Source organism: Schistocerca nitens, chromosome 2 (genome assembly GCF_023898315.1).
Source record: "Schistocerca nitens isolate TAMUIC-IGC-003100 chromosome 2, iqSchNite1.1, whole genome shotgun sequence".
Classification (NCBI taxonomy): domain Eukaryota; kingdom Metazoa; phylum Arthropoda; class Insecta; order Orthoptera; family Acrididae; genus Schistocerca; species Schistocerca nitens.
In genome coordinates, this window is record NC_064615.1 from 357025976 (window position 1) to 357053233 (window position 27258).

At 41.3% G+C, this 27258-nt stretch overlaps 1 protein-coding gene across 2 annotated transcripts in view; it reads left to right on the forward strand.

Moving 5' to 3' along the window:
• Positions 1 to 27258, forward strand: part of LOC126236182 (FERM, ARHGEF and pleckstrin domain-containing protein 1) — a 724813-nt gene that overhangs the window by 482890 nt on the left and 214665 nt on the right. For both annotated transcript variants that reach the window (XM_049945281.1, XM_049945282.1), the window contains exon 9: positions 23810 to 23884. In XM_049945281.1, coding sequence (XP_049801238.1) covers positions 23810 to 23884 — 75 coding nt within the window. The remainder of the gene's footprint in view (positions 1 to 23809; positions 23885 to 27258) is intronic.

Here is a 27258-nt window from a genome sequence, read left to right on the forward strand (position 1 = left end):
TGGGACAAGAATGGAAATGATTAGTAGTGGTGTGGTGGTTTGCGGAGTATGTATGTAGATATAGATGTATGGGACGTGTGAAACAGGAACTTACTCGTTCTCCAGAGCCTGCAAGAGCCACTGCCAAATTGCAACAAAAGGTGCAAGATGCTTGGGGCCGTCTGTCTCAGGATGCCATTAGGCACCTTTATGATTGTTTGCATGCTAGAATACATCCCTGCATAACCACTAGAGGAGGCTGCACCCTATATTGATGCAACTGTTTGAGCATCCTTTACTCTGACTCAGAATTTATCATATACTCCTGCGATGATGGACTACCTCTCATACCACTTATGACCTTGTCCTCTAGTGAGTTGCATTTTTTTCCCCCAGCAAAGTATTACACACTTCTGTTACGTGTTGTCCTGTGTCACACTGAAGTGTTATGGAAATTTGGCAGTTGGAGTAGATGTGTAAAGAAGCCCAGTTAAGAAATTATTCAGTGCCACAATTACATAAATCAAGTTGTCTATTCACAAAAATAAAAAATTAGTTTGCAGGAGAAGAGAAAGGCATTGTAGGGAGAGTCAACCATGGTACGACAGGGACTACTTCCAATCACACAGTTAATGTAGCTTTCACTTTATTCACACCAAACAAATTTACCGGTACATATATCCGCATCTAGCATTAGTACAGGATGCACTGTCTGTCTTCTTGCTCTGTCCGAAGATCATCCACACCACGCTGGTCAGAGATGTTCGAGTCTTGTGCAGAAGTCAATATCCCCACAGAATGCCCTATGCTAGGAGTACAGAGTGCCATAGGGAGTGATGAGAAGCAAACATTGGCACGCGCAAATGTGTGTGACTGATTGTGCCGTGGCAAATGTGGGGGTGGGACACGACCAGACTGTTTCTCAGAGAGAAGTGTGGCGCAAGTGCACGCAACCGGTCGTGCTGTGGCAAGCACATGTGAAAGACATGATTGGCAGTTTCTTACGGTTCTGAATGATGTGCTGATGCTGTAAAAGTGGTACTGTGCAAGATGTTGTGGAGGAAGTCTGACACAGGCACTTTGCGACTCAGATGGTTTATGTAAGTAGAGGGTGGCGACAGAAGCTTGTTAAGTCCTGTCTGTCTTACATTAAATCCAAGGCTAGGGGGAAGTGGGCAAGCTGTGTTGTTTGTCTTCTCATTGACTGGAGTGTTGGTGTACAGTTGTGTTGAGATGGAATTTTCCTGGAGTACCCAGGCAGTTTTAAGTCAGGCGAGTGAGGCGATCAGAGGTTTGTTGTGCACTAGAACGTCAAATGTGAGTGGATCATGTTTGAAAACCCGATATGGGCCTGAATAAGGGTGCTGCAGAGCTGCTCCTACACCATCAGCTCACAACATTATGAAATTGCAGGAGGCAAGGTCCTTCTGTATAAACAATGTAGGTGTCAAAAGATGTGAGGGAGGAGGGCTAAATATGTTCTGAATATGTTGTTGTATACAATGTGCCAGTGTAGGTAAGTCTGATTTTTGTTGTCCATTGGCTGAACAAAGTCTGCAGGCAAGACTGGCAGCTCTCCATACACCACATTTCCCAGAGGTGCGCACAGGTCGTCCTTGTAAACTGAGGGAATACTGAGCAGGCCCCTCGGGAGTGCCTTGATCCAGAAACTGCCGTGGCACAACAGGGCTGCCTTCATGGTCCTGTGCCATTTCTCAGTGGGACCCCTACTCTGCTGGTGTTTGTAGTAGTATGTGTGTGGGCAATCCCATAGAGGTGACACAGGGCAACTCAAACTAGTGCTGCTGATTCCTAGTAACCATTTCGGGTGTGCCGAAGCAGGCAATACATATCTGATGAACACATGTACAGTTGATATGGCTATGAAGTCATATATAAGTAGGGCTTCTACTTATCATGACATCCTGTCAAACACAGACTGGAGATAATCGAAATCCTCCTGACTGTAGCAGAGGTCCAACAATGTCAAGGTGGACATGCTGGATCCGAGTCTTTGGGATGGGGAAGAGCCCAATGTGAGGCTGCACGTGGTGGCCTGTCTCACTGCTCTGGCATGTGAGACAGCATTGTGCCCAGTGACAACAGTCTTATTTGATGGTGGCCCATACGAATATGTCTGTCAGTATGTGGACTCTCACCTTGGCAGGAGAGCGGCTCATGTTATGTAGTTGCTCGAATAGTTTGTGGCATATCGTAAGAGGCACCAGCGATCATGGCCTGTCCTGTAAAACTTGGCAGAACAGTGTGCTTGAGACCAGGGGAGAGATCAATGTTCAGTGCTAAGATTTGTGTCATGGTCGCTGAGGTGGTCTGTGATGTTTGCGTCATTTGCTTGTTCAGCCATACTAGATAAAAGTTATGTTTATTCTTGAAAGGTAGTCTGCAGTAATACTGCCCACACTGTGGATGTGACATATGTTGGTGGTGTGCTGTGCAAAAATGTGTTAATGTCTGAAGTGTCATGGACTGACATCCTGTGATGGTTTTCCTAATGACATCACCAGAGATTTGTGATTATCTGCACAGTCACTTTGTGGCCCTCAAAATCCTCATACAAATATTTTACTGCTGCGCATACCACAAGGAGCTCTCGGTCAAAAGCTTGTGAGGGGGAGTGTTTCTTCAAGAAGAACCAAAGCAGTTGGGGCATCCTGTCTACCACAGCACAGTCCCCACCACAGTGTCGCTTGCATCAATTATGAGTGTGTGGTGTGCTTCCGGGTTAGGATGTGTCAAAGTAACGTCTGGTGCTAAACAGTTCTTTGCCCAATGGAATGCTTCAGTATCTTGGCAGACCACTTCACTTGCTTTGTTAAGTGTTTATCTTTGCTAACTAAGGCATTCATGAGATTGCAAGAAAGCGACATGGGGAAGCTGGCGCTGATAGAAATTACTGATTCCAAGGAATCAACACAGGTTGTGAAAAGTGTTTGGAAGTGAAAGGTTTTTCACTGTATCCATGTGTTCCACTTTGGTCTGATACCTGACACTTGATTGTACGGTCTAAGAATGTCACCTTCATTTGTCGAAGTTGTGACTTTGTTTCTTTAATGACAACTCTTCCAGATCATAATGCAGCTAGAACTTGTTCATCATGACTTATGGATAACATGAATATATCATTGGTATAGGTGTAGCAGTTCGAAAATCGTAGGAGTAGTCCACCAATAAAATGATGTCACATTTGTGGAGCATTCTTGAGGCCATGAAGAAATACTCATATAGTCCAAACAGGGGATTATTGCCATTTTCAAGATGTCATTGGGGTACATGGGTATTTGTAAAGATGCCCACTAATAGTGGATAACACTGAAAAGTGTTGCACTGGCAGATGTTCGCATAAATTTAGGACGTTAGATGTAGGGTAACTATCATATACAGTTCTGGAGTAGAGTGCCCTAGTGTCTCCACAAAGTCAGATTGAACTGTCTGTCTTAGTTACAAGCTTAATGTGGGTAGTCCGCAGGCTGTCTGTGGGTTGCACAAAGCCATGTCCAAAAGTTGTGTGTCACAATTGTAGCTGTCTTTAGGTCTGCAGGGCATAAACAACAGTGTCTGTGGTGAATGGAAGGACTATCGGTGATCACAATTCAGTATGCAGCCTTAGTGCGTGAGGTGGATGAGTCCATTTCACTATTTACAAACATTGCACACTGGTGTATTGATTGTGTTGTGAGTATTGTTAGTCTCTGTCAGTGTGCACGCAACATTCACAGAAGGGCATTCAGAACACTAATGAATACTCATTGGCTGTCAAGAGAATGGGTGGCACAGGTGCACAGAACAAGCCTAAACTTGCCTGCCACCATTCCTGACTCCAACTGTAGTGTTTACACACAATACTGGCAGAGGTCTTCTCTTTCTGTCCAAAGATCGTCCACACCACACTGGCCAGAGACATTAAAGTCAACACCTCAAAAATGGCGGCTAACAATGTATCTACTCTTGGACTTTAAAGGCAGTGCTTTTACCAGTGAGGTGACTGTTATCTGCAGAGTTTCTGTTGAGAGCTTAGGGCATGTAAGTATTTGTGTGCCAATGTGAGTGCTGACTGTCTCTCAAATGTGACATTGGAGGTCTGTGTTGTTGATGCATAATGCCTGTGCTTGTGTGCTGGAGTCGATGTATCGTTGGTGAACTACGAAAATTTTGCCTGTCAATTGTGAATCCTCACAGAGTGATTTGAAAGACAAGTCATTGGTGGTGAGATACTCAGGCGAGCACGCCCCAGTGGCCACGGTTGCAGTGAAGAGTCCCTTGGTGGAATTCCAGGTAGTATGGTGCATCAGTGCTGCTTGTACTACCTCAGATGAGAACTGGTAGAACTGTATAAAGTCCATGCCGATGACTGCTTCACTGACAACATCTGTCATGTAACAAGTCCAGGTGCACTGAAGGTTCATCGGCAGGTGAATGTTGAGAGTAATAGTGTGGCAGACTGGTATCTCAGAGTTGTTCGCTGAGTAAAGTAGGAGAGTTGATGTTGGTTCAGAGGTTGATAAGGCTGATGTGCTGCTGTGTGTTAAGAAGCTGAACGACAGAGCCATGTCCACGAAAAAGTTTTGCGGAGTAGCGAGGTTTGGCGTGGAGAGGTCTCCTTGCATGTTCGTCTTGGTGACAATGTGAGTTTGTGCAATGCGTGGATGGGGAAGGTGACTTGGCTCTTAGGGGAAGCCAGACACCTATTTTGGTCCGACAACATACTTTGGGAACTTGCAGGGAGCATGACATTTGTGAGCAGCATTTTCCAGTTGGCTTTGGTACCAGCTAATCAACAGCTGTGGCCAGTTGTGACGTCAGGTGCATCGTCATTCCACAGTGCATGCAAGGTGGTTGTTTTATGGTGTGCCATTTCCTGCCGGAAATGCGTGTTGTCACCCTCGTATTGTGACGAGCTGCTTCAGCTGTGAAAGGTCTGTGCACAATATGTTGTTGCTGCAGCACTGTGTAGGATGGTGTCCATCTGTCTGTGATGAATCACTGAGGACATATGCAAGTTGCTTTTATAGAGGTTCAGACTTGTTTGCAATCATTGCCAGTTGTAACTCTGTTGGTATTTTGCAATCCATAGGGTCCATTAGATTGTATCTGGTTTGAGAGTGTAATAGTTTTGTTGAGGTGGTGCCAAAGTCGTAAGGGTGTGTTGTTCTTGAGTTGCAGTTTGTAGATAACTTCTTGCAGCTGTTGTTCTGGGGTTCGAGAAAGTCTCTGCAAGAGAACAGTCTTTTCTGTGCTGTACTTGTTTGCATGCGGAGGCAACAGGTTAAGGTCATTGATCAGTTTGACCTGTCCCTCCAGATTGCAGAGTGAGGTAACATACTTTGAATCATCATCTAAAATTCCAGTTGCTTCGAAAATGCTGTCCACTGTTGCGAACCACAAATACGGGTGAGAGGAGTCAAACAGTGATAGTTTCAGGTGTGGGCTACCTCAGTGGTGAAGTTGAAGATGTAATTGTAATATTGTTTGGTGTAGGGGGCAACATGGCTGCTGATTGTTCATGGTACACAACTGGTTGTGATGACACAGCAAGCGGTTGCTTGTACCCAGTTTGCGGTGCATAAGGCATAGTAGACATGGAAGTGACGTTACGATCATGTTGAAAACTTTACTGGGTAAAAGCACTGCCTGTGGAAGCAAAGTCCAAGAGTAGATACATTGTTAGCCATCATTGTTGAGGTGTTGTTAGGCTAGTATTGTGTGTAAACACTACAGTTGGAGCCAGGAATGGTGGCAGTCAAGTTTAGGCGTGTTCTGTGCACCTGTGTTACCCATTCTCTTGACAGCCAATGAGTATTAATTAGTGTTCTGAATGCCCTCCTGTGAATGTTGTATGCAGCACACACATTATACGCTATTCTAGTGAGGTATTTTGTGAATTTCTATTCCATTTGTTGCAATTTGTCATGGCTGATGGTGTTTGTGAGCGACAAATCCTATGCACGCAAGCGAGAGACATAATTTGCAAGATATGAAGTTTCATCAATTGCAAAGGACGTGTGTGTGTGTGTGTGTGTGTGTGTGTGTGTGTGTGTGTGTCACAGCTGTTGCTTGGGACCAGTAACAATGCAGTCTCTGTCCTTGCTTTGACCTGCACGAACTGCCATCATTTGTGGATCTGACTGTAGGCACAGATTGTTGATGTACTCGGTTTTCACTACCATATTTGCACAATATGACACTTCACATCTTACACTATAATCCTGTTGGCACTGTAATCCATATGCTGCATGATGGGCAATGCATTGCATAACAGCCGCTTTGTTGCGATGTAATACCGTGGACTGGCTTAACACAGAGCAGTGAATTTATTGCATGTTTTATGACAGACACAGGGTCACCAATGTAGGAGCAGTTGACCACAGTATGGTAGGGGGTACTTACGACTGGCAGGATTAATGAACATACATGTTATTAACAAGAGCAACTTAATGCTAAGTCTGCTTGAAACATTAGTGCAGAATGCACTGTCTGTCTTCTCATTCTGTCCAAAGATCATCCACAGCACACTGGCCAGAGACTTTAAAGTCTCGTGCAGAGGTCGATATCCACGCAGCATTATCAAGTATACAGTATTGTAAGTTTTTTCCGTTACCCTGTGGTGTACTGAAGGTAGCAAGAGGGTGTGTGATGGAGAAGTTTTATCAAGATTTCCGCATTGGTTTTTGCTATGACTGCTTGTAGCACTGTCTTACAATAGACAAAAAAGTGGCATCCATCGAGACTGGAACTGAGGCCCAATGCATCTTCACTTCACAGTGCGACCCCGTTACCTCAGACCTAGCTGTGGCATTCGTCTCTCATCTGTCTTTCAGTCTATAGATACTGAAAAAGTGACAAGTGTCATCTACTCGCAATGAGTACATTTGCTGCTGATGTTTTCTCCATAAAAGCAAAAAAAGTGTCTTTGCTGAATAACTTTTCGACTTGCAGTTTGTGTAAGACAGAGTGCTTCACAGTTGGCAAAGAATGTTATTTAGTCCCTGATGTTTTATAAGAACAAAGACTCTATGGTACCACAATATTCATATGAGAATTATTGAGGTGTAATGTGATGATACATGTGGGCAGACGGATGTGGTATTTGCAGAGGCTATACACAGCTGATTTGTGATGCCAAACTATCACTTCTTTGGATTATGGCCCAGACTTCATTTCTGCCTGTGAAAGAACTGCTCAACTGCGGGTGAATAGCGTCAACACCCCTCCATGCCACACACAACACAGACCCATTGTATGCCAATTAATGATAGAAAAATTTACTAAGCTTGCATCTTTCTGCCAATGACATAATTTATTTTGCAGTAGACTGTCACCTTGCTGTGGATGCTATAAAAAATTGTTACTGTCTGGTACACCATCATTCATCCTCTCTCCCATCTCTTTCCCATTGTCGATGTCTCATAAATTATAATACTTGACACAGGTTTATTCCTACTTTACTGACTTCTTGTTGGCATATTTTCTGTCTGGCCATTCTGCTGTTCCCCTGGTTGAATTCTTGAGGTAAATACGAATATTCTGTATGGCAGACACCCAGTGTTTCCATTCTTCCAGCTCCACCATTCAACAAATAGTGAAAAAAGTGACAGAAAAGTGTTTATGAATGAGTAAATAATACATTTATAATTAGTGTTGTTAGGCAAACTACATCAGTTATGTGACAATAATTATGAAAAGCTGCTTTTTCTGTGTACGTAGGACTGCAGTACAAACTTCAGGGTTTCTTAAGAGTTCATTACTTAAAATGTAGTAGGGGAGAAGGAAATATACTTTTCCAGTGAGGTTTGATCTATGGCTACAGCTGAAATAGCACACAGCTTGTGAGGCACCGATAACATGAACATTCTCTTATTGCTGTAGGAGTGGCTAAGGCAGAAAGAGGCAGATTTCTCACAAAGTAAAAGATGAGAGAAATTAAATTTTCTCTTAAAATAACTAGCTTGTAGTTGAAAACTTACATTTTCTAACTCACTGTCACATATTATGTAAGCATCATTAAGAATATTTTATCAGAATTACAACTGAATATCTTGTGAACTTAAGACGATGAACTTCCAGGACTAGAGTGGTATTATCCTATTATCACTGAGTTGCCAAACATTTTCTGGATGCCAATTTTGTATGAGTGGCATTTCGTACTGATTTATACTGTATTTTTTTCCCGCCATTCAGGGTACACTGTTTGACTCATCATTACAGCTGCAAAAATATAGTACTTTTGGTCTAACCATAGGTGGCAGGCCAATCACTAGAGGTGTAATCCCTGCATAGTACAGCCGCTTTTACCAACTGCTGTCATTATGCGGATAGACAACATAGAGTGTGATCCAGGACAGTGCTGGAGAAAGTGGTTTTTGTGGAAGGAAAGTGTAAACACTGTGGATATTCGTAGGCAGTGTGGAGAGCTTACACTGTCATGAAAAATGCCCTTGCAACCTGACAGCACTCGTCTTCATACAAATCAGAAAACCACAGTTGCCATTGCTGAGATGGGATTCCAGGTACTGCGACACCCACTGTATTGTCCTGACCTGGCCCTTTCTGATTAACACCTCTTTGCAGCTATGACAAAATCTCTGCATGGATATCATTTTGCAAACATCCAGGAACTGCAGACAGCTGCCATGTGGTGAGTGCAACAGAGTCCAGAAAAATGGTTCAGGAGAATATTACAGATTATTATTTATTCCATTTACTATTAAAAACAACAATGAGTGTCACAGCGAAAAAGAAGTAACAGTAGGTAAGTGTTTTAATTATCACTTGGGTTAACGTGGTTTCCTATTGGATTATTCCTCCTTCAAAAGCAACAAAGAGTGCTGGGGCTAAAATGTTGCTTTCAGTATTGTTCTAAATTTCTCTTTCTTTCAGTTGTCATTGCGGTGTTGTGATAGGTAGCTAGTACCGTTCCAAAATTCAGTGTTACTTTACGCAATAAATTGCTAAGTTACATTAATACTTTTGGAACTGACATATTTTCTACTGATCATAAAATACTGCTGTGCAAAATATGTGAGCAGTCAAGGAACCACAAAAGAAATATCTTATTTTCCATCATATTAGTGCAACAAGAAAACACAGAAATGCACTTATAGAACTACTGGACACAAGATTTCTCTGCTTTCAATGGCATATGCAACATAAAGTCCAATATCACAGTTTGCATTTGACTTATGTGAGGCTTGTATTGATGTCAGAATCCATCTGTGGAAACCACAGAATCCTAAATGAAGGTGATTTTTGGTGAAACAGACAGACAGATTTGTGCTATTGAGGGAAGTGTGCGAAAATGTTCATAAGTGAATGTTAGAATGAGGGAATCAGTATTATTAAAGATGAATTAAAAAATAAAGAGATGTGGAATTCAATCAGTGGCTCAACTGCTCTTAAAAGTCATTTAATTGCCAATGTAATTGCCAGACCATTAGATCCTTCAAAAGGTTAATCAATAAAAGCATTCTTGTTTGCAATACATCGTATGGAAAAAGTTAACAATTAACAGCCACACATTTAATTACCTATTTGTTACAGTTACTGTGGCTTGAAGAAGTTCAGTGCCGTAATGTATTACTTTTCATCTCTGATGCTGTGCCATGCAAGAAAAAATCTGACAACTTTAAAAACCACAGGGTCCTGGGTTCAGTTCCCAGCTGGGTTGGGGATTTTCTCCACCCGGGGATTGGGTGTTTGTGTTGTCTTCATCATCATCATCATTATCATCACCACCATCATCACAACTTTAAAAATACTATTTCAAAACATGATTCACATGACCTGCATAGCACATTGTTTTCACAGGGTATCAGAAGAGAGATGAAGCCTGGTCATGGATATCAACAAACTGATATCAATTATTAAGAAGATCTTTATGAAAGCCTCACTAGGGATTCTGATATTTAAAGAAATTGAAACAGAAATACAAATTGTACAAAAGTATGGAAATACCACAAGAAATGCATGCATGAACATGAATGCAGATGCAAGTGAAGCCTACAGTTTGTGCTGTTGTATTTGACACACAAATGACCTCAATACGTTACAAGTAGCAGTCATGGTCAGAATAGTGTTCCGTGTAGTTGTGGGTGCATTATAGTAGAGCAAAGTGAACTTTAATGTGATTCAAAAACCACTCATTAATGAAGCAAACGTCCATGACACGAAAATATGGTGCCGAAGCCATAAAACTAGGACTGTGGAACAATGGAAGACTGTCATTTGGTCATATGAGTAGTGTTTCACATTGTTTCCAGCTTCTGGCTGAGTTTACATCCCAAGAGAGAAACATGGTGCATTTTGATGATGGTTTGCACAGCCATATCATGATATCCTATGGGCCCCATACCTACTCTGCAAGATCACATTACTGCCAAGAATTAAGAGACTACTATAGCCAATTAGGTATATTGTATTGTACAGTGTTTGTTCGCAAATGGTGATCCTGTGTTCTAAGATGGCAGAGCCCCTATTCACACAGCATGCATCATTCAAGACTGGTTTCGTGAGGTCGAGGATGAATTGCTGCATCTCTCCGGGTAACAGGGTTGCGCTTTGAACTGCGTAGGTTCCAGTCTCGATGGAGGCCAGTTTTTTTCATTTATTCTACAAGCAGCTACATTGAAAATAAGTAAGGAAGCCTTAAAGAAAACTCCTTCATTGTATGTCTTCTTACTGCTTCCAGTACCAGACAGGATAAGGGCAGAATCTTAGGACACTGCACAGTTGATAATGCCTTTTGCTGCTTCTGCTGACATAATATTTAATTTTTGTGAGTACATAATTTTATTTATGAAATTGTGACAGCTAAAAATTTTCTAACTGCGCTTCTTTTGTGTACTCCAAATGCCAAATTTCCATTTTGAAATCCAAAATGCATAATATCTTACTAATTCCTGCCAGTTTAGGGATGCTTGTGTTACATATACCTTCAGTTTTATTAAAATAGACTTCATGATAAGATTACTGTGGTAAGTTGTTATTGATATGTATTAGTACAGTGCATATTTTAATAGCATTTTTCCATTTGTTTGTTGAACACAAAAGTAAACATAAAATAAAAATAGATCATATACCTTCAGTTTTATTAAAAGAGACTTCGTGATAAGATTACTGTGGTAAGTTGTAATTGATTTTTAATTTAATAGCATTTTTCCATTCATTTCTTGAACCCAAAAGTAAACATAAATGACAAATAGATCATCAACATTATCTAAAACAGGCTGACGGTACTCACAAGGAACCCTTTGAGTGCGAGGTTGCAAAAGGCCAATGATATTTACAGAATTCGACAGCCTCCATACTGTCTACCATGCAACCATAATATTGGCTGCTAATGGCAACAGAAGGCAGTGCTGGAGGTATCCAATGGTTAGTGCAGCTTGAGGCTGAGCTGAATAGTCAACAAGTAACTTACAACAGTGCTACAGTGCTAGTGGTGTTGATACAAAGTAGAGCAATGGCAACAATAAAGAAAGCAAAAATTGCATAATATTTAAAACAAAACAGTTGCCGAAGTTGGCATTTCATCAGAAAGGAACCCAAAGAATTTTGCAGAATGCGAAAGATGTGGCAGATGAAATGTTAGTGTTTCTGCAAGATGAGTCAGTGGAATGTGTGGTGTCATATATGCTTGACTGTGCAGTCAGTGTACATGAGAAGCAGAATGATGATGATATGTGCTTAACAAGTGAAAGACATACCAAAACAGGGTCAATCCATATAGTTCATCATCCCTGTCAGGCAGGAAACTGCAAATCCCCATCTCCAGAGGAACATAGTAAAGAACAATTGTTGTCCATATAGCGGGTACTAAACATAATTACATATGTAGAAGATCATCCACAGCATAATAAAAAACAGTTATGATCAGATCATATGACCATATATTGCATAAGAAAAACTATGGATATTAAGGGAGGATAAGGCGCACTCTTTACAAGAATTGTTGTTTGCATGTCTGAAGGATCCTTAATACAATTTACAGGATGTGCGTGATAGTGACCTACTAAGTTATACGCATCAAATTGTGTGTTGAAACAGACTACAGCGATTTCAAGGGAAGCAAAAGATAGGTGTATAACTTACTATAGAATTGTGAGACATAAGATAATGAAATTTCAAACAGAGCATAAACTTGAGGATTCAAACTGCAGAATCGGGCCAAAAATTTATGGATGAGATAAACAAATTTGTCCCATCATTCAGTAAGTTGATTATTATTGACTCTGACCTATCGGACTTTGAAGAGGAAATGCATATGAAAGGAACCCTGGAAATTGGAGGTAGTAACAGAGTTGTATCAAGATCAGCTAACATCAATGCCTTAACATATCGGTGTATAAGTATGCTGACTGTTAATCTAAATGGTAAATTGGCAGGAAAGTTATTTATTGTGCTTTGAGAAGTTGGAAGTGCTGTTGTTGTTGTTGTTGTTGTTGTGGTCTTCAGTCGTGAGACTGGTTTGATGCAGCTTTCCATGCTACTCTATCCTGTGCAAGCTTCTTCATCTCCCAGTACCTACTGCAACCTACATCCTTCTGAATCTGCTTAGTGTATTCATCTCTTGGTCTCCCTCTACGATTTTTACCCTCCACGCTGCCCTCCAATACTAAATTGGTGACCCCTTGATGCCGCAGAACATGTCCTACCAACCGATCCCGTCTTCTGGTCAAGTTGTGCCACAAACTTCTCTTCTCCCCAATCCTATTCAGTACTTCCTCATTAGTTATGTGATCTACCCATCTAATCTTCAGCATTCTTCTGTAGCACCACATTTCGAAAGCTTCTATTCTCTTCTTGTCCAAACTATTTATCGTCCATGTTTCACTTCCATACATGGCTACACTCCATACAAATACTTTCAGAAATGACTTCCTGACTCTTAAATCTATACTTGATGATAACAAATTTCTCTTCTTCAGAAACGCTTTCCTTGCCATTGCCAGTCTACATTTTATATCCTCTCTACTTCGACCATCATCAGTTATTTTGCTCCCCAAATAGCAAAACTCCTTTACTACTTTAAGTGTCTCATTTCCTAATCTAATTCCCTCAGCATCACCCGACTTAATTCGACTACATTCCATTATCCTCGTTTTGCTTTTGTTGATGTTCATCTTATATCCTCCTTTCAAGACACTGTCCATTCCATTCAACTGCTCTTCCAAGTCCTTTGCTGTCTCTGACAGAATTACAATGTCATCGGTGAAACTCAAAGTTTTTATTTCTTCTCCATGGATTTTAATACCTACTCCGAATTTTTCTTTTGTTTCCTTTACTGCTTGCTCAATATACAGATTGAATAACATCGGGGAGAGGCTACAACCCTGTCTTACTCCCTTCCCAACCACTGCTTCCCTTTCATGTCCCTCGACTCTTATAACTGCCATCTGGTTTCTGGACAAATTGTAAATAGCCATTCGCTCCCTGTATTTTACCCCTGCCACCTTTAGAATTTGAAAGAGAGTATTCCGGTCAACATTGTCAAAAGCTTTCTCTAAGTCTACAAATGCTAGAAACATAGGTTTGCCTTTCCTTAATCTTTCTTCTAAGATAAGTCGTAAGGTCAGTATTGCCTCACGTGTTCCAGTGTTTCTACGGAATCCAAACTGATCTTCCCCGAGGTTGGCTTCTATTAGTTTTACCATTCGTCTGTAAAGAATTCGTGTTAGTATTTTGCAGCTGTGACTTATTAAACTGATGGTTCGGTAATTTTCACATCTGTCAACACCTGCTTTCTTTGGGATTGGAATTATTATATTCTTCTTGAAGTCTGAGGGTATTTCGCCTGTTTCATACATCTTGCTCACCAGATGGTAGAGTTTTGTCAGGACTGGCTCTCCCAAGGCCGTCAGTAGTTCCAATGGAATGTTGTCTACTCCGGGGGCCTTGTTTCGACTTAGGTCGTTCAGTGTTCTGTCAAACTCTTCACGCAGTATCGTATCTCCCATTTCATCTTCATCTACATCCTCTTCCATTTCCATAATATTGTCCTCAAGTACATCGCCCTTGTATAGACCCTCTATATACTCCTTCCACCTTTCTGCTTTCCCTTCCTTGCTTAGAACTGGGTTTCCATCTGAGCTCTTGATATTCATACAAGTCGTTCTCTTATCTCCAAAGGTCTCTTTAATTTTCCTGTAGGCAGTATCTATCTTACCCCTAGTGAGATAAGCCTCTACATCCTTACATTTGTCCTCTAGCCATCCCTGCTTAGCCATTTTGCACTTCCTGTCGATCTCATTTTTGAGACGTTTGTATTCCTTTTTGCCTGCTTCATTTACTGCATTTTTATATTTTCTCCTTTCATCAATTAAATTCAATATTTCTTCTGTTACCCAAGGATTTCTACTAGACCTCGTCTTTTTACCTACTTGATCCTCTGCTGCCTTCACTACTTCTTCCCTCAAAGCTACCCATTCTTCTTCTACTGTATTTCTTTCCCCCATTCCTGTCAATTGTTCCCTTATGCTCTCCCTGAAACTCTGTACAACCTCTGGTTCTTTCAGTTTATCCAGGTCCCATCTCATTAGATTCCCACCTTTTTGCAGTTTCTTCAGTTTTAATCTACAGTTCATAACTAACAGATTGTGGTCAGAGTCCACATCTGCCCCTGGAAATGTCTTACAATTTAAAACCTGGTTCCTAAACCTCTGTCTTACCATTATATAATCTATCTGATACCTTTTAGTATCTCCAGGGTTCTTCCATGTATACAACCTTCTTTCATGATTCTTAAACCAAGTGTTAGCTATGATTAAGTTATGCTCTGTGCAAAATTCTACCAGGCGGCTTCCTCTTTCATTTCTTAGCCCCAATCCATATTCACCTACTATGTTTCCTTCTCTCCCTTTTCCTACACTCGAATTCCAGTCACCCATGACTATTAAATTTTCGTCTCCCTTCACTATCTGAATAATTTCTTTTATTTCATCATACATTTCTTCAATTTCTTCGTCATCTGCAGAGCTAGTTGGCATATAAACTTGTACTACTGTAGTAGGTGTGGGCTTCGTATCTGTCTTGGCCACAATAATGCGTTCACTATGCTGTTTGTAGTAGCTTACCCGCATTCCTATTTTCCTATTCATTATTAAACCTACTCCTGCATTACCCCTATTTGATTTTGTGTTTATAACCCTGTAGTCACCTGACCAGAAGTCTTGTTCCTCCTGCCACCGAACTTCACTAATTCTCACTATATCTATCTAACTTTAACCTATCCATTTCCCTTTTTAAATTTTCTAACCTACCTGCCCGATTAAGGGATCTGACATTCCACGCTCCGACCCGTAGAACGCCAGTTTTCTTTCTCCTGATAACGATATCCTCTTGAGTAGTCCCCGCCCGGAGATCCGAATGGGGGACTATTTTACCTCCGGAATATTTTACCCAAGAGGACGCCATCATCATTTAATCATACAGTAAAACTGCATGTCCTCGGGAAAAATTATGGCTGTAGTTTCCCCTTGCTTTCAGCCGTTCGCAGTACCAGCACAGCAAGGCTGTTTTGGTTATTGTTACAAGGCCAGATCAGTCAATCATCCAGACTGTTGCCCTTGCAACTACTGAAAAGGCTGCTGCCCCTCTTCAGGAACCACACGTTTGTCTGGCCTCTCAACAGATACCCCTCCGTTGTGGTTGCACCTACGGTACGGTTATCTGTATCGCTGAGGCACGCAAGCCTCCCCATCAACAGCAAGGTCCATGGTTCATGGGGGGTTGGAAGTGCTATGCCTCCTACAATTCTTTCTCATGTGTGTGATCTTGCAAGGGCAGTAGGAGTATTTACATTACAGTAAGCAAGAATGGGTAAATGGACATAAGAGAACTACAATTACGGTATGAGCACTGCTTCTGGCCAATAGCTCAGCCAAATAACTTATTTTTGCTTGATTCCTGGTCTGCATATAAAAATCACACTCCTTTAGAGTAAACTATCCCTCGTGAAAATTGTGTGACATTGCAGTTCATACCACCTGGAACCACTGGATAAATTCAGCCTCAGGATACCTGTTTTTTTTCTGTGCCTATAAGTCATATTACTGCACTATCTGCAGCTACGTCATAAAGGATAGCCAGTTTCGCAATAAGCTCCATAACAGACTGTTTCGATTCTGTTCTCATCACCCCATTACACTGATATGATTCTATGTGCACTCTTTAAGAGTGGATACCTAGCTGAGCGTCCTGCACAGTTTGTAACTCCCAAGGAGTTTGCCTTTGATCCTGAGAGTGTGAACCTTTGTGATCACTGCAACACTCCATTTTTCATTTGGTGTTCATGGTACAAGTTAATTGTTTGTTTTGAACATTTCTTGAATAGCGACAATTTCGATTTTGTGAAATGTTATACATCCCATAGATGGTTGATCTCTGCACATCCTGGACACTCATTTTCTGTCACCCTCTTGATGCACAAGGTGAGTCATTACCAGCTAATATTTCCCTGTCATAATTGTTAACATGGCACTTTCAAATGAGCCTTACTAAAGACTGAACTTGTGACTTCACACTCAAAGGCTCCCTTGTTAGGTAGTGTACCAATTCCACCTCTATAGAAACCTACTCTTTCAGAATTAGAGATGTCATCAAGCCGGGTTTGAAGTGCATTTCATCCATAAAGGAATTTGCTTGGAGAGTGCGTGTCCAGATGAATAAGTGTGTGAGGGATAACTTCCAAACCACTCTTGAATGGAATGAAATTTTCACTCTAAAGCGGAGTGTGCGCTGATATGAAACTTCCTGGCAGATTAAAACTGTGTGCCGGACCGAGACTCGAAATTGGGACCTTTGCCTTTCGCGGGCAAGTGCTCTACCAACTGAGCTACCGAAGCATGACTCACGCCCCATCCTCACAGCTTTACTTCTGCCAGTATCTCGTCTCCTACCTTCCAAACTTTACAGAAGCTCTCCTGCAAACCTTGCAGAACTAGCACTCCTGAAAGAAAGGATATTGCGGAGACATGGCTTAGCCACAGCCTGGGGGATGTTTCTAGAATGAAATTTTCACTCTACAGCGGAGTGTGCGCTGATATGAAACTTCCTGGCAGATTAAAACTGTGTGCTGGACTGAGACTTGAACTCGGGACCTTTGCCTTTCGCGGGCAAGTGCTCTACCAACTGAGCTACCCAAGCACGACTCACGCCCCGTCCTCACAGCTTTACTTCCGCCAGTACCTGTAAAGCTGTGAGGACGGGGCATGAGTCGTGCTTGGGTAGCTCAGTTGGTAGAGCACTTGCCCGCAAAAGGCAAAGGTCCGGAGTTCGAGTCTCGGTCCGGCACACAGTTTTAATCTGCCAGGAAGTTTCACTCTTGAATAGTTTTATTTGTGTAATCAGCAGAGTGCATTATCGTTCAGTTTCGTTGGTGGTTTTTTTTTTTTCTTTCTTGTACTGCCATTGAAGGTGTCTCAGTTGAAGGCAAAAATGGCAGCTACTTCTACATCTTCATCCATACTCCGCAAGCCACCTGATGGTGTGTGGCGGAGGGTACCTTGAGTGCCTCTATCGGTTCTCCCTTCTATTCCAGTCTCATATTATTCGTGGAAAGAAGGATTGTCAGTATGCCTCTGTGTGGGCTCTAATCTCGCTTATTTTATCCTCATGGTCTCTTTGTGAGATATACGTAGGAGGGAGCAATATACTGCTTGACTCCTTGGTGAAGGTATGTTCTTGAAACTTCAACAAAAGGCCATACCAAGCTACTGAGCGTCTCTCTTGCAGGGTCTTCCACTGGAGTTTATCTGTCATCTCCGTAACGCTTTCATGATTACTAAATGATCCTGTAACGAAGCGCACTGCTCTTTATTGGATCTTCTCTATCTCTTCTATCAACCCTATCTGGTATGGATCCCACACCAGTGAGCAGTATTGGAGCAGTGGGTGAACAGGTGTACTGTAATCCACTTCCTTTATTTTTGGACTGCATTTCCTTAGGATTCTTCCAATGAATCTCAGTCTGGCATCTGCTTTACCGACGATCAACTTTATATGATCATTCCTTTTTAAATCACTCCTAATGCGTACTCCCAGATAATTTATGGAATTAACTGCTTCCAGTTGCTGACCTGCTATTTTGTAGCTAAATGATAAGGGATCTATCTTTCTATGCATTCACAGCACATTACACTTGTCTACATTGAGATTCAATTGCCATTCCCTGCACCATACCTCAATTCGCTGCAGATCCTCCTGCATTTCAGTACAATTTTTCATTGTTACAACCTCTCGATACACCAGAGCATCATCTGCAAAAAGCCTCAGTGAACTTCCGATGTCATCCACCAGGTCATTTATGTATATTGTGAACAGCAACGGTCCCATGACACTCCCCTGCGGCACACCTGAAATCACTCTTACTTCGGAAGATTTCTCTCCATTGAGAATGACATGCTGTGTTGTGTTATCTAGGAACTCCTCAATCCAATCGCACAATTGGTCTGATAGTCCATATGATCTTACCTTGTTCATTAAACGACTGTGGGGAACTGTATCGAACGCCTTGCGGAAGTCAAGAAACACAGCATCTACCTGTGAACCCGTGTCTATGGCCCTCTGAGTCTCGTGGACGAATAGTGCGAGCTGGGTTTCACACGACCGTCTTTTTCGAAACCCATGCTGATTCCTACAGAGTAGATTTCTAGTCTCCAGGAAAGTCATTATACTCGAACATAATACGTGTTCCAAAATTCTACAACTGATCGACGTTAGAGATATAGGTCTATAGTTCTGCACATCTGTTCGACATCCCTTCTTGAAAACGGGGATGACCTGTATCCTTTTCCAATTCTTTGGAACGCTACGCTCTTCTAGAGACCTACGGCACACCGCTGCAAGAAGGGGGGGCAAGTTCCTTCGCGTACTCTGTGTAAAATCAAACTGGTATCCCATCAGGTACAGCAGCCTTTCCTCTTTTGAGCGATTTTAATTGTTTCTCTATCCCTCTGTCATCTACTTCGATATCTACCATTTTGTCATCTGTGCGACAATCTAGAGAAGGAAATACAGTGCAGTCTTCCTCTGTGAAACAGCTTTGGAAAAAGACATTTAGTGTTTCGGCCTTTAGTCTGTCATCCTCTGTTTCAGTACCATTTTGGTCAGAGAGTGCCTGGACATTCTGTTTTGATCCACCTACCACTTTGACATAAGACCAAAGTTTCTTAGGATTTTCTGTCAAGTCAGTGCATAGAACTTGACTTTCGAATCCATTGAACAGCTCGCGCATAGCCCTCATGACACTACATTTCGCTTCGTGTAATTTTTGTTTGTCTGCAAGGCTTTGGCTATGGCTGTGTGTATGTTTGCTGTGAAGTTCCCTTTGATTCTGTAGCAGTTTTCTAACTCGGTTGTTGTATCATGGTGGTTCTTTTCCATCTCTTATGATCTAGCTTGGCACGTACTCATCTAATGCATATTGTACGATGGTTTTGAACTTTGTCCACTGATCCTCAACACTATCTGAACTTGAGATAAAACTTTTATGTTGAGCTGTCAAGTACTCTGAAATCTGCTTTTTGTCACTTTTGCTAAACAGAAAAATCTTCCTACTTTTTTTAATATTTCTATTTACGACTGAAATCATCAATGCATTAACTGCTTTATGATTGCTGATTCCCTGTTCTGCGTTAACTGTTTCAATTAGTTCACATCTGTTTGTCACCAGAAGGTCTAATATGTTATCGCCACGAGTCGGTTCTCTGTTTAACTGCTCAAGGTAGTTTTCTGATAATGCACTTAAAAAAATTTCACTTGATTCTTTGTCCCTGCCATCCATTATAAACATTTGAGTCTCCCGGTCTATATCTGGTAAATTAAAATCTCCACCCAGAGCTATAACATGGTCTGGAAATCAACTCGAAATATTTTCCAAATTTTCCTTCAGGTGCTCTGCCACAACAGCTGCTGAGCCAGGGGGCCTGTAGAGACATCTAATTACCATGTCTGAACCTGCTTTAACCATGACCTTCACCCAAATTATTTCACATTTCTGATCTCCGTCAATTTACTTCGATACTATTGCACTTTTTATCGCTATAAACACGCCTCCCCCTTCACTGTCCAGCCTGTCCCTGCAGTATACATTCCGAGTTTAGAATTACAGTACTGTTTACATCTGGTTTCAGCCAACTTTCCGTCCCTAGTACTATGTGGGCATTGTGAACGTTTATTAATGAGAGCAGTTCTGGGACCTTTCTATAGACGCACCTGCAGTTTACTATTACCACATTAATATTATCATTCCCTGTTGCGTTTTGCCTACTGCTACCTTGTCGCGTCTCAGGAGGTGTCTTGTCAGGCCTAGGGAGGGAATTCTCTAACCTAAAAACCCCACATGTGCACTCCACATGTACTCTGCTACCCTTGTAGCTCACGCCTGACCTATTCAGGGGGACCCTACATTTCTCCACCTGATATCGGAGGTTGAGAAATTTGCACCCCAGATCTCTGCAGAATCGTCTGAGCCTCTGGTTTAAGCCTTCCACTTGGCTCCAAAGCAGAATACCGCGATCGGTTCTGGGAATGATACTACAAATAGTTAGCTCAGGTTCCACCCTGTGACTGAGGCTTTTCGCCTTCACCAACTCCGCCAACCGCCTGTATGAACTGAGGATGACCTCTGAACCCAGACGGCAGGAGTCATTGGTGCCTACATGAGCAACAATTCACAGTCGGTTGCATCCAGTGCTCTCTATCGCTGCAGGCAGGACCTCCTTCACATCTCAGATGAGACCCCCGGCAAGCAGACAGAGTGAACACTGGCCTTCTTCCCTAACCTTTCTGCTATTTCCCTAAGGGGCTCCATCACCTGCCTAACATTGGAGCTCCCAATCACTAATAAACTCCTCCCCCCGTGTGCCTGCTCGGACCTTGCCGAAGGAGAGGCCACATGTCCACTCACAGACAGAGCGGGCGATGCCACACTGCCAGCCTCCACATTGACCCCCCGCCTCGTGCGGCCCGAACACCGCTGAACCCGCCACTCCCCTTGGGGAGATGGTGGCCTAACCGCGCCTGGTACCCGCGAAGGTGTCTTGACAGCAGGGACCGTGGGTGAAGCATGTAACACTTGGGGTGTACCATGCGATGCACCAGACTCCTCACTGCCACTACACTCTGAGGCAGCAGCCTGAAGACCGCTGACCGTGGCCATCAGCACGTTGTGCTGTTCGCGAACAGTGGCCAGCTCCTCCTGCGCCTGAACACAGCAGTCACACATCCTATCCGTCTTAAGAAATCAACAATTTACTGTAGAGAGTTAAGTAATCACCTTTTAACTGTACTGTTAATTCCCTAAAGGCGGCTGATAACTGACTAAACTGTGGTTACTAGACACTTCTTGTTGGAAACAATGAAAATAAGCACTAACTGTCTCTGGACTGTATACAAAACAAACACGAAATCTATGGAACACTATTACTAGTACTCGAAAATTAAAGCTTCCTAAAAGCAAGAACACATGGAAAAAGAAGTAAGAAAAACACAGTTAATACTTATATATCTAAAAACAAAGATGATGTGACTTACCAAACGAAAGCGCTGGCACGTCGATAGACACACAAACAAACACAAACATACACACAAAGTTCAAGCTTTTGCAACAAACTGTTGCCTCATCAGGAAAGAGGGAAGGACAGGGAAAGACGAAAGGTTGTGGGTTCTAAGGGAGAGGGTAAGGAGTCATTCCAATCCCGGGAGCGGAAAGACTTACCTTAGGGGGAAAAAGGACGGGTATACACTCGCACACACACACACACACACACACACACACACACACACACACACACACACACACACACACACATCCATCCATACATATACAGACATGGTCTTTAAATATGTCTGCTTGTGTCTGTATATGTGTGGATGGATATGTGTGTGTGTGAGTGTATACCCGTCCTTTTTCCCCGTAAGGTAAGTCTTTCCGCTCCCGGGATTGGAATGACTCCTTACCCTCTCCCTTAAAACCCACATCCTTTCATCTTTCCCTGTCCTTCCCTCTTTCCTGATGAGGCAACAGTTTGTTGCGAAAGCTTGAACTTTGTGTGTATGTTTGTGTTTGTTTGTGTGTCTATCGACGTGCCAGCGCTTTCGTTTGGTAAGTCACATCATCTTTGTTTTTAGATATATTTTTCCCACGTGGAATGTTACCCTCTATTAATTTATACAGTTAATACTTAAATTTACGTAGCTTGCTGCACAGCAGATGTGAAGCAGATGGCAGTTACGACAACACTTGCACTACTGCTGTGATGGAAACACACCTAGGGAGGAGTTTAGAGTGGACAACATTCTTTTTGTGCCACTGGATGCACAGTGTTATCTGTTTACACTGTCCTTTGCTCAAGGAGATGATGTTTTTTGGGGTTCAGCCATATATTTATTCTTAAGATGTTAACATGAAGTTACAATAGCTTGTAACCAGTAACAATATTGCTTAGAAATGCTCAATAAGTGAACTGATGTTGTTCAAGCAAAAATATAGTAATAGTTAACCCTTTGATTTTTGTTACTTTGAATTGCAGCACACTGTACTTTTATTCCCTAACTCTGAACCTAACCTGTTGAATGCAACATCACAGTCCATCACGTATTTCAATTATTGGGACTTCCTGAATGTGGAAAATTGTTCTTGCCAGTACAATCTTTCCTGAAAGAAGAACATCCTTTCATGATTTGACATTTCTAATAGTACTCACCACAAACACAGTACATGTGTTTCGAGCTGCTTCCACATATCCACTAAACCCAAAGCACACAATGCTGCAAATGTTACACATTTTTTCACTTGCAATTCCAGTTTACAATGCTTAACCAAGATCCATAAGATTGGAGCATGCAAATCCAATGTGTAACTGTATGACAAAGTCTAGAACTTCAAATAAGAAAATGACACTCGATAAAAACACTCACAGCAACCTATGTATCTTGTGTAACGACATGGTATTCAGCTGGTTTATTGGAGTTATTTCTCACAGAAAATAAAACACAATCAGAGACATTTATATACTAACAAAGTGAAAATAGAAATGTACTCAGGTGAGGCAAGATCATTGGGTTGGCCAGCATCAAGGCGAATGGCTGGTGGCTGCTGTAGGATGATGAAACTCTCAACTATGGGCTGTTATGATCATGATGAAGCCAGGGCTGCCTCTGCTACTGCAGATGGTGGCAGGCTTTTTGGGGAGCAAAACCAAAAATCGTAATATGTTTCCAAAAGGCTGACTTGAACAAGACCATGAAAGTTTGGCATAAATGAAGAAGTGTAATAATAAGTTGAAAACACAAATAATTTGTAAAATCTATTATATTTCTGGAAATTATCTATCGGTACTGTGAAACAGACAACAAATGAAGCGCAGGAGATGATCGCTTTGGATGCTTCTTTCAAAATACCAAAACTTGCTAGTGGCAGTGTTGCCAACTCAGTTTCAAATACGGCCCTACTGAACACTTGAAAGGTACGCATATCAGCTTTGAACGGCCATACAGAACAGATGAATATTGTAATAAGAAAGTAAAGATAAAGGTCAGAATGTGGCGGTTCAACAGTTTCTATACAGCAGCCTTAGACACCTACAGCAATATTGCAAAAAAAGCAATTTGTAATAAATAAATAAAGAATAAGTAAAATATGGCCTGCAAAATTTCACTTCTTTTTTCTGACTGACATTTATTTTTGTTGTCAAGTTTCTTGAAGAAGACTTTATTTACAAAATAGATTATGTAAATTAATATCTCTTGATTCAACTAGATACTGTATTATATTATAGCTTTATGTTAGTTGATAGGTGGTTTTCTTTCATTACAGATACAGTGGGAGAACACAGAAGCAAATTGTCGAATTTGTTCGTGAAAACTATGTAAAGAGGCAGACATTCCAGAGGTAAGCACATCTTTATAATACCATTGAATGAGGCGTCATTAAAAGTTTGTGTTGAATTTGTGCTGGTAAGAAAACCAAAAATCAGTATAGAAAGCTGAAAATGAATACTGGCAATGATATAGGCTATGTAACTGGAAACGGATTTATCATTTTAAAATACCCAGAAAATAGATGTAGTAGCTGTAGAAGTAGAATTTCATTTTATGTTTTCCAAGAGAAGTAGTCTGTTGGGCACAGTGAAAAACAGATGAAAAGGAGAGATTGGTAAAGTGAACTGTGTGAGGAAGAGGAAGGAATTTCACTAACTAAAAGTCCTGAAAACTATGTTATATTATGTACATTGCATATATAAAAGAAAGGATAAAATGTTCTTGGTTAGTTTGTCATATCAAATTTAGATGAATTCTCAAGCTTTTGCGAACAGACTATGATTTTTAATAAATGTGACAGTGATTTTTGTAACATTAATTGATGTTCCAATGAGTCTAGTGGTACAGGACAGGAGCTAGACAATCCTATTTCTTCCTTGAGTGAAAAATGCCCACTGTGTTGCCTGTTTCACAGCTACAAGTCAAATCTTGTCAAGTTTGGCTGGCTACTGGCTACACCCTGGCTACACTGCCTCCATCCTCCCTCCCCTCCCTTCCAAGCTACTATAATCTGTTAATTACAAAATTCTTTTATTTGAGCTGTAGCCTCTTATAGTCAGAGGCTACATCTGACTAAGCAACAGATTAACCGAGAACTTTTTATCCAAGGACTCCATCATGAAAGACTTCTTTGCCCAAAAAAATATTAGGTTTACATAATCTAGTTGTGCTAAGTCATAGCTTGAATGTGTTTAGTGGCAAATGCTGGGCAAATGCTATTCAAAGCAGTAACTAGCATTAGTATCACGTTAATAACCAAAGAACCATGGAAAACTAAGCTCTTTTTCAGGCTCATTAAACACATGTGAAAGCAGAATCAATATCAGAATGGTAATAAGCAGGTGCACCAGTGAACTCCATTCCTCTTGAAATCTGAATAAACTGAGCATGACTACCTTTTAAAATTTCTTACTGAGTTGATACAGTTATTTGGAGTTCTGTGTGCACTGAAGTATGGTGGCCTTTGTTTGGTGGTCATGGTCAACGTGTTGCAGCAAACACCATCACTAATGGCATGAGAAGTAAACATCAAAGGGCTAGTCACTTGATCATGTGTAAGCAAATGCCATACATAAGCTTTGAATGGACACAAATGCAGGGCAGGTCAAAAATTCTGCACACTTGCAGAGCTACTGCACATATGTAGCTTCCTGGTCACACTGTGCACACTTACCAGAATGGAACCACCACTGCTCATTTAGTGTATGTCTCTAAGCACAGATGTTGCTGCTACACTTCACCCACTAGCTGGGATACATTGTACTGGGCATTCTGCTAGTTTCACTGTGTGCAATGCAATCATGGGAAGGTATTGTGTTATTTCATTGCCCTATCAGCAAACATCACAGTTCTAAAACAACAGAAAAAAAACAAATGGTGCATAAGTATGCCAGATTGGTTTTACACCCACATTAGGTATCTAAATATCCTTCATGGTAAGGGTACTAAACATCTCTCTCAATAATTAAAGGATAATTTTTAAGCATGTAAACTTACATCTTGAACACCCAGTTTAATACCATATTTTTTGGGTAAAAGTGTTCGCCTATGTAATATGAAGCAGGTTGAGGCACAGTTAGTAAATATTAATTTTAAATTGGAAAAAGAGAGAAATCAGAAATATGTTTATCATTGGTAATGAGAAATGACAAAATTAATGTTGGGCACAAAAGCACGGCGCATTGATAAATGCAAGCAGTTACGAATTTTCTTGTCACTAATATTAGACTGAAACCTTGATTTGTTCATTTTCATTACAGAAACAAATCATTAACACACAAAAGTAGAGGAGAACATGGACATAACTTTCACAGCTTTGTCATGCAGGCACGGAAATTTTTGCTGTGGAAAGTTTTTGTAGAATTCTTTTGTACTTCATACTGCAAAGAACTTGTCCTTCAGCTGTTTATTGCACTGCAGATCAATCAGTTCCATTGTAGATAATTTGGAGCATCTTCATCTGATGCTGAAAAAGGCCGTGCAACAGTGGCTGATAGGAGATGCAGCCCTAACATCTGCAAATCGTGCTCAAAATTACTCCTAAATTTTTACAGTTATTGACATGTATTCTTGAAATCTAGCACTTTTGTGGACGAAATAAAGGGTGTGCAGTGTTTTCAGACAATAGTTGGCTGTGAAGCAAAGTTCCTTTCAAAAGCATCTACTTTTTTTGACAAGCCAGAAATTAAATTATTTTCACTTTGCAAACTGACTTTCAGGCTTTTCGTGTGAGACGTAATGTCCACGAGAAATGCAAAGTCTGATCCAGCAAGGGTCTTCTAATTTTGGTGCGCTCTTTCCCTTCTCATGTAAGAAATGTACTATGGCCAAACTCGAATCAAAAAGTCTTTTTAACGTGTTGCCTTGACATAGCCAGCATACTTCGGTATAGTAAGGTATGACGCCTTACTTTTCTACTAATTCGTCCGAGAACTGCCTAAATTGCTGATGCCTAAGCCCGTGAGTTTTCAGATAGTTTACGCTATGCACAACAATTTGGATGGTGTTTTCTAACGTTACTGATTTTACACAAGGCACCTCTCGATGTAAAATGTATTGAATTTTAAACAATGCCTCTTCCGTGCATCGTAGCTTTTTGTGCAACAGTGCTGTGAGTCCTCTTGGGTGGCCTCACACTGCCAGTGCTCCATCCATGGTTACTGAGATTAACTGTTTCCCAACTGAAACCGACACCATCAGTTGCTTGCTTGACAGCTTGGAGTAAATCTACACCTGTTGTAGCCCCTTTCAAAGGCACTAAGTGCAAAATGTCCTCTGTTACACACAGAGCATTATTGACACATCGTGTGTATATAACCACATGAGCTATATCTTAAGATCTGTTGCTTCATCCATTGCAACAGAGAAAGCAACAAAATCCTTAGCATTATTTATAAACTGCCTGCACACATCAACGTCCGTAACACTTATATGTCATGCCACTGTTGCTTGGAAAGGCCGATTTCTTGAAACCTGCTAACATTCATGGGACACAAAAGTTCTGCAGCATCAGTGAAACTGTCTTCTATAAGTTCCCTTTCCTGCATTTTTCTATTCTTAATGCAATTTTGAAACTTGCTTGCAGTGCAGATGTATTGTGATTGTCACTCATTATGGCTTGCCATTCCTCACAGTTCAGTAGTGTCTCTAAATTGAGAACTTCCAGTGGCTGTCTATTATTTGCTAGCAAAGCAAGCACAGTGTGTTTTTACCTGCTGCTATAAA